This window comes from Artemia franciscana, chromosome 17 (assembly GCF_032884065.1).
Source record: "Artemia franciscana chromosome 17, ASM3288406v1, whole genome shotgun sequence".
Classification (NCBI taxonomy): Eukaryota; Metazoa; Arthropoda; class Branchiopoda; order Anostraca; family Artemiidae; genus Artemia; species Artemia franciscana.
In genome coordinates this window covers 20726667-20743604 of record NC_088879.1, presented here as the reverse complement: position 1 = coordinate 20743604, position 16938 = coordinate 20726667, and the positions used below count along the sequence as shown (strand labels likewise).

The window sequence follows — 16938 nt, the reverse complement described above, 5'->3', positions numbered from 1 at the left end:
TTTCATCAACAATGGAGTTGCTGGTTGTTCTTAATTTCTTAATTTACGCTTAATCAATTTAAAGAATCAGATTTCATTTTAGTGTCCTCAGAACTTTGAAAGCTCGGGATCTAATCAGTGTTCTTTTTCTAGATTTGTAGTACAAAAAAAAAAAAAACAAAAAAAAAAAAAAACCGCATCCAGTGATAATAGAATAGGGACATAAGTAGTATCATCTATAAAAGGAAATCACAGTTTGAAAAATCACCAATTAAATACCTTGAATCCAAGTTTCAGTAAGCAAATCCGTCTTCTTTTTCTTTTTTTTATCTAGAGAGATCAAATTTTTTTTCAGACCGAATACTAAAAGGGGCATTTTCCATTGAATATACTCCAAAAAAGGTATTATTTCGAAATCTGTTCTGGGACAGAAAAGAACTTAGCCCCCCCCCTTCAACGCAATCGCCCATACTGGAACTAGCAGGCAACTACAACATCATAGAAAGATGTTTAAAGGCTCAACATAAATATCTTGATCAAAACAGCATGTTTTTTGTGGATATGTAGTTGAAAAAGAATAAAAAAGTACTGAGTGGTTATAAAAATTCGAGGTTTTCTCACTGTCACAAATTTCTAGCACGTAATGAACGGGGGATTGAGAACGGTAAAGATCATCAAACAAACACTATTAATCAGGATTCGGTAGTGTAGTGGTTCGGACACTTCGTTGTAGTCGTGGTAATTTATGTTCGAACCTTTGATAAGAGATTTTTAATAGGGATTTTCTTTTTAGATGTAATCTTATTTTTGCATCTTTGCTTCCTGGTTAGAAGTTTAAAATTCTTTAAAGCATTGCGGCAGAAAAAATACATTTATAACAACACGAATTTTATATATTTATAACTACATATCTTAAATTTTATTATGTCCTTCCGGTTTTTAAAATCTGTGCATTATTCATATAGAGTAATATATCCCTTGGACTATTTATGTGACAAATTTCAGACTTTTTTAAGGGAAAGTTTAAGACTTATGTAAAATTAAGCTTATATCTAGTACTCATTCTAGCAAAGTAAAACTGACTTCTAAGGTTCCTTCGCCCAAGTTGGACAAAGATCTTCTTATAAAGTATATATTGTATATATTTTTAAAACCTGAAAAACGCAAAATTTTTTTTTTTTTAAATAAAGTTTTCCAGTGGGAGTAAAGAGGAGATTTGAAACTTAAAATGAACATAATTGCTAATTTGCAGATTAAGTAATACATTATCAATAAAATATTAAATAAACTCTTGGTATTTCCATATAATTTTAGAATTTTGGAAACTAACGTTTTATCAAAAACTAAGATTGTTTCAGTTTTTAGGAGAATTAAAATTGTACAGAAGTATTTATTGAAGTCATTACTGGTAAAAGACTGGCTTTAAAAAGCTAGCTTTATTAATTATTTTTATTCTGCCTCTAATCCTGTATTTTGTTGCGTAATGTTTGTGTTTTCAGTAAAACACTGCCGTAATTTTTTTTTTTAGAATTCTAAAAATATAGGGAAATTTCACGTGCCAATTTATTCAAAACATTTTTTTTCCCGAAAATTATGTTGCATAATCTGTGAAGCAGCAATTTTTGTTCATTTTATTTAACTATTAAATAATAAAAAAAAGAAAAAAAAGCAAGGAGCAACATTAAAACTTAAAACGAATAGAAATTATTCGGTATATGAAGAGGACCCCCCCCCCTCTACCGCTCGCTAAAGTATTTCAGTGCTTCAAAAAACTTCTTATTCCAATTCAACGGCCGTTGTGTTTCAGCAGTTTTCTTAAAAACTGGGAAAAAGCCAAGCTTTAGCGCAAAAATTGAGGGGTAGAGGTGGGGGCGCTCCCCTTCATATATGGAATACTTTCTATTGTTTTTAGTGTTAATGTTGCTACTTACTCTGCGTTGAAAAAAAGCTAGTTTGTTTATTTTTTTTATTCGATTTCTGATCTTTTCCGAATCAGGCCAGGAAAGCCTCCTCCTCACTCTGTGGAAAATTTCACCTGGAAAATTCCTTTACCCATCCCCCCACACCGAAAAAGGCTCCCTAGGGAAAATCTCCCCGTCCGAAAAATGTATGTATATTTTCCAATTACAAATATTGTATTTGAATAATGAGTAAATTGTACAACTTACAGCTGTTTCCCCACAGGCTGTAATGGGTCATGTCATATCCGTTGGCATAGTTGGTGGACCTTTCAACTATGCTGAGCCAAATGGCAATCTCAAAATTGTGTGTTAAGGAAAAATTTGAGCAGCCCTTCAATTTTTTTCGCTTCACTTAGAAAGAGCACTAGAATTTTTTATTTCCATTCCAGTGAGCCCTCTCCTGAACTTTTAGGATCATTGGTTTTGATACCATCATTCCCGAGGGGAAAAAAAAAAAAAACAACAACAAATAAACACGCATCCATGTCCTTTCTTCTGGTAAAACAAAATACGAGATTCCTCGTTTTTGCAGATAGGACCTTGAAACCTCTATAGTAGGGTTTTCTGATGGTTTGATTTTCATCAAAATCATTTGGGTGTTCCACCCTTCTTCGAAAATTAGGCAAATTATATTAGGCTTATAATTTTTAATGGGTAACATTAAATTTAATGAATTTTTGTATATTTGGAATCGGCATAAAAAGCCAATTCTTTTGATGATTAATTGCTATCAGTTATTTTTTCTTTTGAGTTTCGGTAACTATTGGGCCGAATCGCTCCTTACTCACAGTTTGTTACCACAAATTCTTTGAAAGGCGTTATTACCATCTTCCGAGGTATTTTCAGTTTGGCCAAAATTATTTTATGATTATTTGTAATCTTAGCTACTTTGAACAAAGAATATTAAAAATTTAAGATGAAATTTAGGTTTTTCTATGAAAACAAAAAATAATTTGTCTATACTTTTTTGTACTTTTTCTTATTGTATTGCATTAAGCCAAATTTAAATTAATCACTTTCGTGACAAAGGTACAACGTGATAATTACTATACTTTTTTAAACTATCCTACGTTGTTAATCCTAACCTGATCCTAAGTATTTTAGACCTGTGTAAAAAAAAACAAAAAAAAACATAACTATATCAGTGAAGTCAAAATTGTAATAAACTAAAATTAAGTTGTTCCTACTCAGTTTTGTTATGATGTATATTTTAGTAAGTGTAAATGAAAAGTTTTCTTAGAGCGACCAACTATTTAAGACACAGGTTCTGCTATGAGTCATCCCATGTAATGTCCAACAGACTGTTATTCTTCCCTAGGTTTTCAGTCGTATTCGATTGTTTGAGGTTCAATAAATTGTTTTGTATACACATGGCCGAGTTAATATAGCAAATTATTTGAATGATGCACATTCAAACTGTTGGATTGAGAAAAAATTTCTTGCACCCATCACATTTAAATGGTTTTTCGCCCGTATGCAATCTTTGATGCACATTCAAACTGTTGGATTGAGAAAAAATTTCTTGCACCGATCACATTTAAATGGTTTTTCGCCCGTATGCAATCTTTGATGCACATTCAAACTGTTGGATTGAGAAAAAAATTTCTTGCACAGATCACATTTAAATGGTTTTTCGCCCGTATGCAATCTTTGATGCACATTCAAACTGTTGGATTGAGAAAAAAAATTCTTGCACGGATCACATTTAAATGCTTTTTCGCCCGTATGCAATCTTTGATGCACATTCAAACTGTTGGATTGAGAAAAAAATTTCTTGCACCAATCACATTTAAATGGTTTTTCGCCCGTATGCAATCTTTGATGCACATTCAAACTGTTGGGTTGAGAAAAAAATTTCTTGCACAGATCTCATTTAAATGGTTTTTCGCCCGTATGCAATCTTTGATGCACATTCAAACTGTTGGATTGAGAAAAAAATTTCTTGCACAGATAACATTTAAATGGTTTTTCGCCCGTATGCAATCTTTGATGCACATTCAAACTGTTGGATTGAGAAAAAAATTTCTTGCACCGATCACATTTAAATGGTTTTTCGCCCGTATGCAATCTTTGATGCACAGATCACATTTAAATGGTTTTTCGCCCGTATGCAATCTTTGATGCACATTCAAACTGTTGGATTGAGAAAAAAATTTCTTGCACCGATCACATTTAAATGGTTTTTCGCCCGTATGCAATCTTTGATGCACATTCAAACTGTTGGATTGAGAACAAAATTTCTTGCACAGATCACATTTAAATGGGTTTTCGCCCGTATGCAATCTTTGATGCACATTCAAACTGTTGGATTGAGAAAAAACTTCTTGCACCGATCACATTTAAATGGTTTTTCGCCCGTATGCAATCTTTGATGCACATTCAAACTGTTGGATTGAGAAAAAAATTTCTTGCACGGATCACATTTAAATGGTTATTCGCCCGTATGCAATCTTTGATGCACATTCAAACTGTTGGATTGAGAAAAATATTTCTTGCACCGATCACATTTAAATGGTTTTTTGCCCGTATGCAATCTTTAATGCACATTCAAACTGTTGGATTGAGAAAAAAATTTCTTGCACAGATCACATTTGAATGGTTTTTCGCCCGTATGCAATCTTTGATGCACATTCAAACTGTTGGATTGAGAGAAAAATTTCTTGCACCGATCACATTTAAATGGTTTTTCGCCCGTATGCAATCTTTGATGCACATTCAAACTGTTGGATTGAGAAAAAAATTTCTTGCACAGATCACATTTAAATGGTTTTTCGCCCGTATGCAATCTTTGATGCACATTCAAACTGTTGGATTGAAAAAAAAATTTCTTGCACCGATCACATTTAAATGGTTTTTCGCCCGTATGCAATCTTTGATGCACATTCAAACTGTTGGATTGAGAAAAAAATTTCTTGCACAGATCACATTTAAATGGTTTTTCGCCCGTATGCAATCTTTGATGCACATTAAAACTGTTGGACTGAGAAAAAAATTTCTTGCACAGATCGCATTTAAATGGTTTTTTGCCCGTATGAAATCTTTGATGCACATTCAAACTGTTGGATTGAGAAAAAAATTTCTTACACCGATCACATTTAAATGGTTTTTCGCCCGTATGCAATCTTTGATGCACAGATCACATTTAAATGGTTTTTCGCCCGTATGCAATCTTTGATGCACATTCAAACTGTTGGATTGAGAAAAAAATTTCTTGCACCGATCACATTTAAATGGTTTTTCGCCCGTATGCAATCTTTGATGCACATTCAAACTGTTGGATTGAGAAAAATTTTTCTTGCACAGATCACATTTAAATGGTTTGTCGCCTGTGTGCACTCTTTGATGTCTATTTAAAGAACTTGATGAAGAAAACTTTTTCTTACAGAGATCACATTTAAATGGTTTGTCGCCTGTGTGCAATCTTTGATGTACATTCAAATAGCTTGACGTAGTAAAGCTTTTCTTGCACAGATGGCATTTAAATGGTTTGTCGCCTGTGTGCAATCTTTGATTTACATTCAAATAGCTTGACGTAGTAAAGCTTTTCTTGCACAGATGGCATTTAAATGGTTTGTCGCCTGTGTGCAATCTTTGATGTACATTCAAATAGCTTGACGTAGTAAAGCTTTTCTTGCACAGATGGCATTTAAATGGTTTGTCGCCTGTGTGCAATCTTTGATTTACATTCAAATAGCTTGACGTAGTAAAGCTTTTCTTGCACAGATGACATTTAAATGGTTTGTCGCCTGTGTGCACTTCTTGATGTCTATTTAAATCACTTGGCGAAGAAAACTTTTTCTTACAGAGATCACATTTAAATGGTTTGTCGCCTGTGTGCACTCTTTGATGTACATTCAAATAGCTTGTTGTAGGAAAGCTTTTCTTGCACAGATGGCATTTAAATGGTTTGTCGCCTGTGTGCAATCTTTGATTTACATTCAAATAGCTTGACGTAGAAAAGCTTTTCTTGCACAGATGACATTTAAATGGTTTGTCGCCTGTGTGCACTCTTTGATGTCTATTTAAAGAACTTGATAAAGAAAACTTTTTCTTACAGAGATCACATTTAAATGGTTTGTCGCCTGTGTGCAATCTTTGATGTACATTCAAATAGCTTGACGTAGTAAAGCTTTTCTTGCACAGATGGCATTTAAATGGTTTGTCGCCTGTGTGCACTCTTTGATGTCTATTTAAATCACTTGGCGAAGAAAACTTTTTCTTACAGAGATCACATTTAAATGGTTTGTCGCCTGTGTGCACTCTTTGATGTACATTCAAATAGCTTGTTGTAGGAAAGCTTTTCTTGCACAGATGGCATTTAAATGGTTTGTCGCCTGTGTGCAATCTTTGATGTACATTCAAATAGCTTGTTGTAGGAAAGCTTTTCTTGCACAGATGGCATTTAAATGGTTTGTCGCCTGTGTGCACTCTTTGATGTCTATTTAAAGAACTTGATAAAGAAAACTTTTTCTTACAGAGATCACATTTAAATGGTTTGTCGCCTGTGTGCAATCTTTGATTTACATTCAAATAGCTTGACGTAGTAAAGCTTTTCTTGCACAGATGACGTTTAAATGGTTTGTCGCCTGTGTGGACTCTTTGATGTCTATTTAAAGAACTTGATAAAGAAAACTTTTTCTTACAGAGATCACATTTAAATGGTTTTTCGCCTGTATGCAATCTTTGATGTACATTCAAATAGCTTGACGTAGAAAAGCTTTTCTTGCACAGATCACATTTAAATGGTTTGTCGCCTGTGTGCACTCTTTGATGTCTATTTAAATCACTTGGCGAAGAAAACTTTTTCTTACAGAGATCACATTTAAATGGTTTGTCGCCTGTGTGCACTCTTTGATGTACATTCAAATAGCTTGTTGTAGGAAAGCTTTTCTTGCACAGATGGCATTTAAATGGTTTGTCGCCTGTGTGCAATCTTTGATTTACATTCAAATAGCTTGACGTAGTAAAGCTTTTCTTGCACAGATGACATTTAAATGGTTTGTCGCCTGTGTGCACTCTTTGATGTCTATTTAAATCACTTGGCGAAGAAAACTTTTTCTTACAGAGATCACATTTAAATGGTTTGTCGCCTGTGTGCACTCTTTGATGTACATTCAAATAGCTTGTTGTAGGAAAGCTTTTCTTGCACAGATGGCATTTAAATGGTTTGTCGCCTGTGTGCACTCTTTGATGTCTATTTAAAGAACTTGATAAAGAAAACTTTTTCTTACAGAGATCACATTTAAATGGTTTGTCGCCTGTGTGCAATCTTTGATTTACATTCAAATAGCTTGACGTAGTAAAGCTTTTCTTGCACAGATGGCATTTAAATGGTTTGTCGCCTGTGTGCACTCTTTGATGTCTATTTAAATCACTTGGCGAAGAAAACTTTTTCTTACAGAGATCACATTTAAATGGTTTGTCGCCTGTGTGCAATCTTTGATGTACATTCAAATAGCTTGACGTAGAAAAGCTTTTCTTGCACAGATTACATTTAAATGGTTTGTCGCCTGTGTGCAATCTTTGATTTACATTCAAATAGCTTGACGTAGTAAAGCTTTTCTTGCACAGATGACATTTAATGGTTTGTCGCCTGTGTGCACTCTTTGATGTCTATTTAAATCACTTGGCGAAGAAAACTTTTTCTTACAGAGATCACATTTAAATGGTTTGTCGCCTGTGTGCACTCTTTGATGTACATTCAAATAGCTTGTTGTAGGAAAGCTTTTCTTGCACAGATGGCATTTAAATGGTTTGTCGCCTGTGTGCAATCTTTGATTTACATTCAAATAGCTTGACGTAGTAAAGCTTTTCTTGCACAGATGACATTTAAATGGTTTGTCGCCTGTGTGCACTCTTTGATGTCTATTTAAAGAACTTGATAAAGAAAACTTTTTCTTACAGAGATCACATTTAAACGGTTTGTCGCCTGTGTGCACTCTTTGATGTACATTCAAATAGCTTGTTGTAGGAAAGCTTTTCTTGCACAGATGGCATTTAAATGGTTTGTCGCCTGTGTGCAATCTTTGATGTACATTCAAATAGCTTGACGTAGAAAAGCTTTTCTTGCACAGATCACATTTAAATGGTTTGTCGCCTGTATGCAATCTTTGATGCACGTTCAAATGGTTGGATTGAGAAAAACATTTCTTGCACAGATCACATTTAAATGGTTTGTCGCCTGTGTGCACTCTTTGATGTTTATCTAAATCACCTGACGAAGAAAACTTTTTCTTACAGAGATTACATTTAAATGGTTTTTCGCCTGTTTGCAATCTTTGATGTACATTCAAATTGCTTGACGTAGAAAAGCTTTTCTTACACAGATTACATTTAAATGGTTTTTCGCCTGTATTTCGCCAGATGCCGGCTGTTAGTTCTTCAATTACCTTCTCTGTCAGCTTTTTTAGAACAAGTATCGGTTCTGGGCCAGAGAGTATAGGTTGACTCCCACCATCAGAACTGTACACAGTTGAAATCATCATTCCTATAGCAAAGAAAGTTTTTTTTTTTTTTTAATGAAACTAATAAAACAAAGAGAACATACAAATTGACATTTAAAAAAAATATGAAAGAAAGAACTCTCTTGATAAGTATTACAAAATTGGGATCTAAATTGTCTTGCACTGGTTCTATCAGGTTGTTTTGAAAATTAAATGAAATGAACTTTAAATTACTTTCGTTTGATAGAGTAATTAGAGTTAAAATAATAAAGATTATCTTTGTCGGCTTTACAACTTAAAACGTATGAAAATCATTCGCGGTGTGATACAAATCAAAACATCATGTTCTTTGAAAGGTTTCAATGAATAATTTTATCATCTATCTTCAGGCTTTACTTGTGTCATTATTAAAAAAAAATATGTATTTTTTTTTTAGATAGATAAACCTTTATTATTACCAAAATTTTCATGGCACTGCCAAATTTCTTTGGTATAGTCACATTAATAAGCAACGCAAAAAAACAAAGAAAACAAAACACTAATCAATCCTCCTGACTTTCGTTATACATTTTTACAAAACTAGGTATAACTCTTCGCTAACCGCTGGTGGGCACAGCGTACCGGCTGAAGTTTTTTAACAGGCACTGCACCCCTGCGCTGGAGTTGTTTTGTTGTGGATTGAGGGGGGGGGGAAGGGTTTTGTGGATTGGGTGGATCAGAGATTTTCTTCTAAAATCCATACAGAGTTTCTCTCTTCTTTTTTCCAGAGTTTGCATTTTAAACTTTGTCAGCAGCTCTTCATACGACATTTCTGCCTGCTTCGAAACTCTCATTAGAGCTCTTTTCTGAACTCTTTCAAGCCTGGCGCTTTGCTCAGCCGTCAGTCCAAAATGCCATACAGGAGCTGCATATTCCAGAATTGGGCGAACAAAAGATGTAAATATTCGGAGGTGATCTGGAGGGGCGCTATGTTTCGAAATAAGCTTGAGCATCTGTTGCCCAGCATTACCCCTTTTTATTAGACTAGTTGAGTTTGCTTACCATTTTAAATCACTGGTAATAATAACTTCCAAGAGTTTAATCTTACTGATTTTATGAGAATCAGAGATAGTTGGTAGGAAACTTAGTTCAGAAGAATTTAAAAATGAAATTGTTAAAATAGAAGATTTACTGTCATATTTGAAACGGAAGCTTTAGTTTTCACGTTATCAATTAAAATTTGAGCTTTGCTACATTCAATTGTTTCACAAATTTCTCCAAGGGTGAGGTCATCAGCACATTTCCAAAGGTCTTCACAACCATTGGCAATATCATTAACCATAACTAGAAAAAGAATAGGACCCAGGATGGTACCTTGAGGTAAACCACAAAAACTGGCTCAGGTTCAGAGAAAGACTTCTTATATTTTAAAATTTGGAACCTATTTATTAAAAAACTCTGAATGATTTTCACAACAGCAGGGTTCACTCTAAAATCAATAAAAAGCTTATAAATAAGCTTAGATTAAAGTAAAAAGAGAATGTTAACGTCTGAACGATCAAATGTCAACCCTAGGGGAATACCTGAGCATAAGTTGGAAGGGAGATTGCAGTTTTAATGGAAAGACTTACAAATTTGACGACTAAAATATTTTTAATCCACTAAAGTAACGATTTTCTGCTATAGCTTTACTGATAAGAATAATTTCGGAAAAAATGATTGCTTTTGCTATGAAAGAACTCCGAAAACGAATGTTCAGTGATTTCGTTTAGATGCGCACTACCCTATTCTTAGCAAAATTTTCCGTTCACATGAGATAAAATCAACGAAAGAGAGCTCTAAAACCGCCATATAAGAGCAATAATAAGAACCACATTTCAATATGAATTGAATTTTAAAAATGAATTTTATTGATCTTTTTGTACACTACCCTCTCGCTCTTTATTCAACATTCCATACTAGGCTAGCTTGTATTTGGAAATGTTTCTAAGACAAAAGAAAAACGATTGAGGCGAATTAAGGGTTTCTGACGAAATTCAATACTACACTTTTTACTTCATTTTATGTGCGTCAGTTTAATTCCATATGAAGAATCTCCTTTTTCACTTAATACATTTTAGTTTTTAATACCTTATCAAGGTTTTCCCTAAACGTGAGGAGAGCTACAAGGTAAGCCGGTATTTCTTAAAGCCCCTTGTCCTAAGTAAGAAATTAACCCTGCAAGAGAGTATATCCTTGTTTGCAATTGGCCTACTGAGTGAATATTCATCACTCTCTTCAATTGAGGTTCAATTGTATTAATTTACATGTGGAGATGCTTTAGAGGAATTGTCTGAAGAAATTTTCAGTGGAATTGGATTTATCTGGGGAAATTTTAGAAAGTATGGAAAAGGCCGTGAAGATTTTAGCAGGGCCAAATCTTTAATCATGAAATATTTCAATAGTACACTTCTTACTTCATCTTGAGGCCATTAAAAGGGCTAATCCATTTGAAACTACAACTTTTTCGCTTTGGAAAGAAAGATGATACCTTAGCCCTCCATAAGCAAATAAAGCAAGAAATACGTCGTGCTGCTTCTTGTTATAGTAAAAATAAAGTAAATTGCTTCAAACAGAGCAAATCTCAGCAATAGCTTAAGAAAGTGAAAGAAATGGGGAGTCGCTCCTATAAGAAACTTGATTTTCTTTTGGGTGAACTGCCTGAACAGACAGCCAAATGAGCTTAATAAACTCCTAGCTAATATTTTGCAAACGTTCCCCCTATCTCGGAAAACCATCTAATTCCTGGAAGGGGTGGTCGTATTAAATTTGGAGGGGGCTCATTTGATCGGAAATTGAAACTTTTTGTTCTTTTTCTAAGAGTAAAAAGTGATCAATGTCAATTAGCCCACGCACCACTTTGAATTAAAACCGTATACTTGTGGGCATCAAGCCATGGCTAATTGTAAAAAAAGCCAAGACAGATAGTCCGATTGAGTGAGAGGCAAATCTGGCGTTAAACCCCTTATTCGGATTGTATATAAAAAATAATTTTGTTCATTTTTTAATAGATAAGTCTATCTTAAGTTGAATAAGTTGAATTAAATCGAATAGTTGTGGGCATCAAGCCATGACTAATTGTAGGAAAAGCCAAGACAGATACTCCGATTGAGTGAGAGGCAAATCTGGCATTAATCTCCTTATTAGGATTGTATAAAAAATGAAGTTAGTTCATTTGTTAAAAGATAGGTCTATCTACTATCTCTCCATGCGTCATTCCTAGGGCAGAAGAACTAAGGTAGATAGTCATATAGCTAAGATGGTCATAGAATCTATAATTTTCCAAGAGTTTGGTTAAATGGCACTGGTCAAATGGCACGAGCACTTGGAATCATAAATAGTGAAGGGCAGATTCCATATCATTGTTTACCAGGTAAGTCCAACCTCATCACGTTGGCCGAGAGAAGAAGCCCCCTGTGATTTCGTTTCAGTGCAAAGACCCTGTCTGATCCCTGATTATATTCCATTATCCCCGAATCCTACCTTCCCACCCGCAGCAGACCGTCCCATATAAAATCTCCAAAAGTCCCAAATCTGACTCCCACCCCTGCTAAACATGAAAGATATCGCAAGATTTTGGTTCCGAGTTTTGTTGAATTATACAATAGCTAGGAAAACTAGTAATTGATTTTATTTTTATCTATTTATTTTTCTTTTTGATTTTTTCACTGAGAGAGAAAGAGAGAAAGAAAGAGAGAGAGAGAGAGAGAGAGAGAGAGAGAGAGAGAGAGAGAGAGAGAGAGAGAGAGAGAGAGAGAGAGAGAGAGAGAGAGAGAGAGAGAGAAAGAGAAAGAAAGAGAGAGAGAGAGAAAGAGAGAGATAGAGAGAGAGAGCCTAGTTACTTCAAAAGAAAGTTTGTATATCTATTTTGAGAGCCTCAAGATCAACTTTAGTCTTAAGACTATCTTGGTATGTTACATTTAAATTCCTTAGATGGATTTTTCTTGGAGTCGAAATGTAAACTAATAATAAGTGGTTGATTGGCAAAAAAAAAAAAAAAAAGAGAGATTGGTTACAAGCTAAAGGTGTAATAGTGATGAAATATGACATGTCTACTTTAGCTTGGCCGATGACAAGGGGAGCAATCTACTAAATAATTCTAAAGAGAACTGACTGCTTAATTGCTTAAACTTGGGATAAAAGACACATCGCTTGGCCTTATTTACCCACCTCTATCAATCGAGTAAGGCGGGTCAATTTGAAAACCTTTCATAGTTCGTACAAGGTTCACCACTAGCTTTTCGGATATAGTTTCAAGAACCCCTCATCCCCCTCCAAGGATATGACATTTTTCAGGGTAAAAAAAATTCTAAATAAATTCCGTATATTTCAATAAAGTACAAATGAGGGATAAAAAGATTAACATAAAAATTTCTCTTAATGAAGATATTTCTCAACTAGAATCTCCATGGTGGTCGCTGACCTCCACGGGTCGTCCGAACAGTAATTACTCTACCATTAGTGGCCACTGCCCCTGAATGCTGACCTGGCATCCGTGTAAGTCTGAGCACTTGATGAGGAGATGCTGGTTGGACTATTGTAGTCGGCATAGTGCCCACTCTGATATGTGCTGGCTGTATTGCAGGAATACCACGTCCCCTATGAAAGAAAGGGAAGTTGAAGTACATGTGAGTCTGTATTTCTATCAGAAACCCTATATAATTCCTAGGGGATCTAGTGATACTATGGAATCCGGGGATATAGCTCCTGAGGGTCAGGGGAAAGAGGTAATCCTGTTGTTATTCTGTCCGCTGCCATTTTATTGAATCTTTTAGCAGTTTTGTTCTATCTTCACACCATGAGATTTCATTGTACTTTTTTCATTGTCCCAGGCATTATGACATCTAATGAAATACGGTTTGGTGAGTTGTAAAATAAGGCTTATGTTTGGTGAGTTGTCCAGTAATATTAATAATAAACACCTATACAAAACAGTTCGTGGTAACGAACTGTAGTAAGGAGCGACCCTGCTCAATAGTAACCAAAACTCTAAAAAATTGAATTTTGTTATCAATAGCTACATCAAAAGAATCGCATTTTAATGCTGATTTTAAATATATAAGTTTCATCAAGTTTAGTTATACCCATCAAAAGTTACGAGCCTGAGAAAACTTGCCTTATTTAGGAAAGTAGGGGGAAACACCCCCTAAAAGTCGTAGGATCTTAACGAAAATGACACCATCAGATTCAGCGTATCAGAGAACCCTACTGTAGAAGTTTCAAGCTCCTATCTACAAAAATGTGGAATTTTGTATTTGTCAGAAGACAAATCACGGGTGCGTGTTTATTTGTTTGTTTTTTTTTTCTTTTCCCCAGGGGTCATCGTATCGACAAAGTGGTCCTAGAATGTCGCAAGAGGACTCATTCTAACGGAAATGAAAAGTTCTAGTGCCCATTTTAAGTGACCAAAAAATTGGAGGCCATCTAGGCCCCCTCCCACGCTCATTTTTTTCCCAAAGTCAACGGATCAAAATTTTGAGATAGCCATTTTGTTCAGCATAGTCGAAAACCATAATAACTATGTCTTTGGGGATGACTTACTCCCCACAATTCCTGGGGGAGGGGCTGCAAGTTACAAACTTTGACCAGTGTTTACACATAGTAATGGTTATTGGGAAGTGTGCAGACGTTTTCAGGGGGATTTTATTTTGTTTGGGGGTGGGGCTGAGGAGAGGGGGCTACGTCGGAGGATCTTTCCTTGGAGGAATCTGTAATGGGGGAAGAAAAATTCAATGATAAGGGCGCAGGATTCTCTAGCATTACTATAAGAAAACAATGAAAAATAAACATGAAAACGTTTTTTCAAATGAAAGGAAGAAGTAGCATTGAAACTTAAAATGAACAGAGATTATTACGCATATGAGGGGTTCTAAAAATACTTTAGCATAAAGAGCGAGGTATTTAGGAGGAGATAAATACCTTGCTCTTTATGCTAAAGTATTTTTAGTAATTTCAACTATTTATTCTAACTACGGCATTTCTGATTCAGGGGTCATTCTTAAAGAATTGGGACAAAACTTAGGATTTAGGGTAAAGAGCGAGGTATTAACGAGGGTACAAACCCCCTCGTATACATAATAAAAATATAAGGTTATGAAAGTTTGTTACGTAAGTTAATTCTTAAGTTACGTATATTTTTTACTAATAAAAACGTTCGTTAAAAATTAAAAGCTCTAATTGCCTTTTTAAGTAACCGAAAAATTGGAGGGCAACTAGGCCTCCTTCTCCAACCCTTATTTCTCAATATCGTCTGATCAAAAGTAAGAGAAAGCCATTTAGCCAAAAAAAGAATTAATATACAAATTTCATTTTAATAATTTATGTGCGGAGAGCCAAAACCAAACATGTATTAATTCAAAAACGTTCAGAAATTAAATAAAAAAAAATAATTTTTTTAGCTGAAAGTAAGGAGCGACATCAAAACTTAAAACGAACAGAAATTAATCCGTATATGAAATGAGTTGTCCCCTCCGCAATCCCTCGCTCTTTACGCTAAAGTTTGACTCTTTGCCACAATTCTACTTTTTAAAACAATTAAAAGCTTTAGCGGAAAGAGCGAGGGATTGCGGATGGGACAACTCATTTCATATACGGATTAATTTCTGTTCGTTTTAAGTTTTAATGTCGCTCCTTACTTTCAGCTAAAAAAATTATTTTTTATTTATTTAATTTTTACCAAAGAATATATGCAGTCCATATTATTGGTATTTGACAGACCTTGGCAGACTTTGTCTTCTGTTTATTACATTTTAAATTTTACGAGTAAAAAGGAATGAACAATTGAGGGAGGGGGATGGTACATATATTTTTAAAATGTAGTCAATCAGACCATTTACGATTTTAATTTACGATTTACGATTATTTTAATTACGATTTAATTTACGATTTTCCGGTTTTTTTCTAAATTGTTTATAAAATCCTTTTTATTTAGGTTCCATCAAATTTGACCCTTCTCCCTTCTGATATAATCCTTAAGCATGGATGCTTAATCAGTCTGTTAAATTAATCCTTAGTCAGTCTGTTAAATTTGGAGTAAACAAAAATTAAAACTTAATTTTGAGTTTTTCATCATAAGATGAAATGCTTCAGCGGAGGAAATTTCAAAGAAAAAACACCGGGAAAAATCCCCCTCCCGCGGTATATCCCTCTAAAAAATTCTTGCTCATAAATTCCCCCTGCGAAATATTCCCCCTCCAAAATTTTCCCCACCTAAAACTAGTCTCGACAATTCTCCCCTGGAAAACTATCACACATGTAAAATAATGATCGTGTTCTCAGAATTAAAAGTATTCGAAAGCTTAGGTTAGGATCATCAATTTAGTCGTCGAATGTTGTTGGATAATAAAATCCACAAAGTTTGATTAATGTGAACAGAAGCAACTAGCAAGTATTTGTGTCCAGGGGTCTCTAAATTCAGTCAGCGCGAAGTACTCGAAAGATTAAGAGGACTCTAAGAGGGAGGGTATTTTCGCATGAGTGTGCTCAATAGCTTCTTACAGTTTCTCGGTGATCGAATGAACAGTATAGTAATGCATACGGTACACACAGTACAAACATTCATTTCTTTTTATCTATATAGATAAACATTTTGAAAGTTTCTTGAGCAATTGGCAGAAGGTTCAACTTAAATAGCTGATGAGTACCTTGTTTTATAGAAATGCCCACAACGGAGATGTACTTTAACTTCCCTTCTCCTTTTCTTAGATTGATTATTTCCATTTAAATATGTGCAAATTTTCTTGGCGCTCATTAATACCGAAAACGCTGCAAAGAAATTTTTTTTTTTGCCATTTCTTGGACTTGTCACTGGTTCCTTTGGTCATCCACAAACAGTAATACTTTTTCAGCACCAACTTAGAACTATTACCGTCATGGCTCCTAAACAATCTGTGAATCTAACTGTTTCTATTATCTCGTAAATAAGAGCTTAACAATAAAATTATATAATAGTATATAACACAATGAAATAAAATAAAAATTCTTGGAGTTCATGCAGAATCACATCCTAGATACAAATAGTAAAATATATTCGTCAAATTGTGCGTTAATGGTAACAATGAGGCCAAATTTAATCATTCAAATATCGCCTTTCAGTTAATATTTCCCGATAATGATGTTTACTATTACTACTACTACTAATAACTCACCGCAGCACTAAGCCGCCAGAGGCCAACAGAGCTAAGCATGCCCCTCCTCCAACCCAATCTATTCAAAGCCTTCCTCTTTATACCCTCCAAGAAGTTCCTATTTCAGTTAAATCTTCATTAATGACACCCTCCCACACCTGACGAGGACGACCTACTTTCAGCTTAGCTAAAGGTTGACCGAAAAGAACAATCTTTGGCAATCTGTCATCCTTCATCCGCAAAACTTGGCCTAGCCATCTCAATCTTTCTTTCACTATAGCCCTAGAAAGCGGGATTGAACAACAGTTTTCGTAGAGCCTACTGTATGAAATACGGTCAGTCAGCCGGGTACCCAGAACAATCCCTAGGTAATTTCTCTGGAAAGCATCTAGTAAATTTTCATTCGCTTTC

The 16938-nt window shown here is 34.8% G+C and overlaps 2 protein-coding genes and 1 pseudogene across 7 annotated transcripts in view; 1 reads left to right on the top strand and 2 right to left on the bottom strand.

The window, feature by feature from the left end:
• LOC136037985 (WASH complex subunit 4-like) overlaps positions 1–16938 on the top strand; it is a 444769-nt gene that overhangs the window by 286747 nt on the left and 141084 nt on the right. The window lies entirely within an intron of this gene.
• Positions 4233–8425, bottom strand: LOC136037510 (zinc finger protein 721-like; annotated as a pseudogene).
• The window catches only part of LOC136037984 (uncharacterized), a gene marked incomplete in the record, with an annotated part of 138830 nt that continues 134600 nt past the window's right edge, over positions 12709–16938 (bottom strand). The window contains 1 exon segment of the mRNA XM_065720887.1: positions 12709–13000. Coding sequence (XP_065576959.1) covers positions 12799–13000 — 202 coding nt within the window.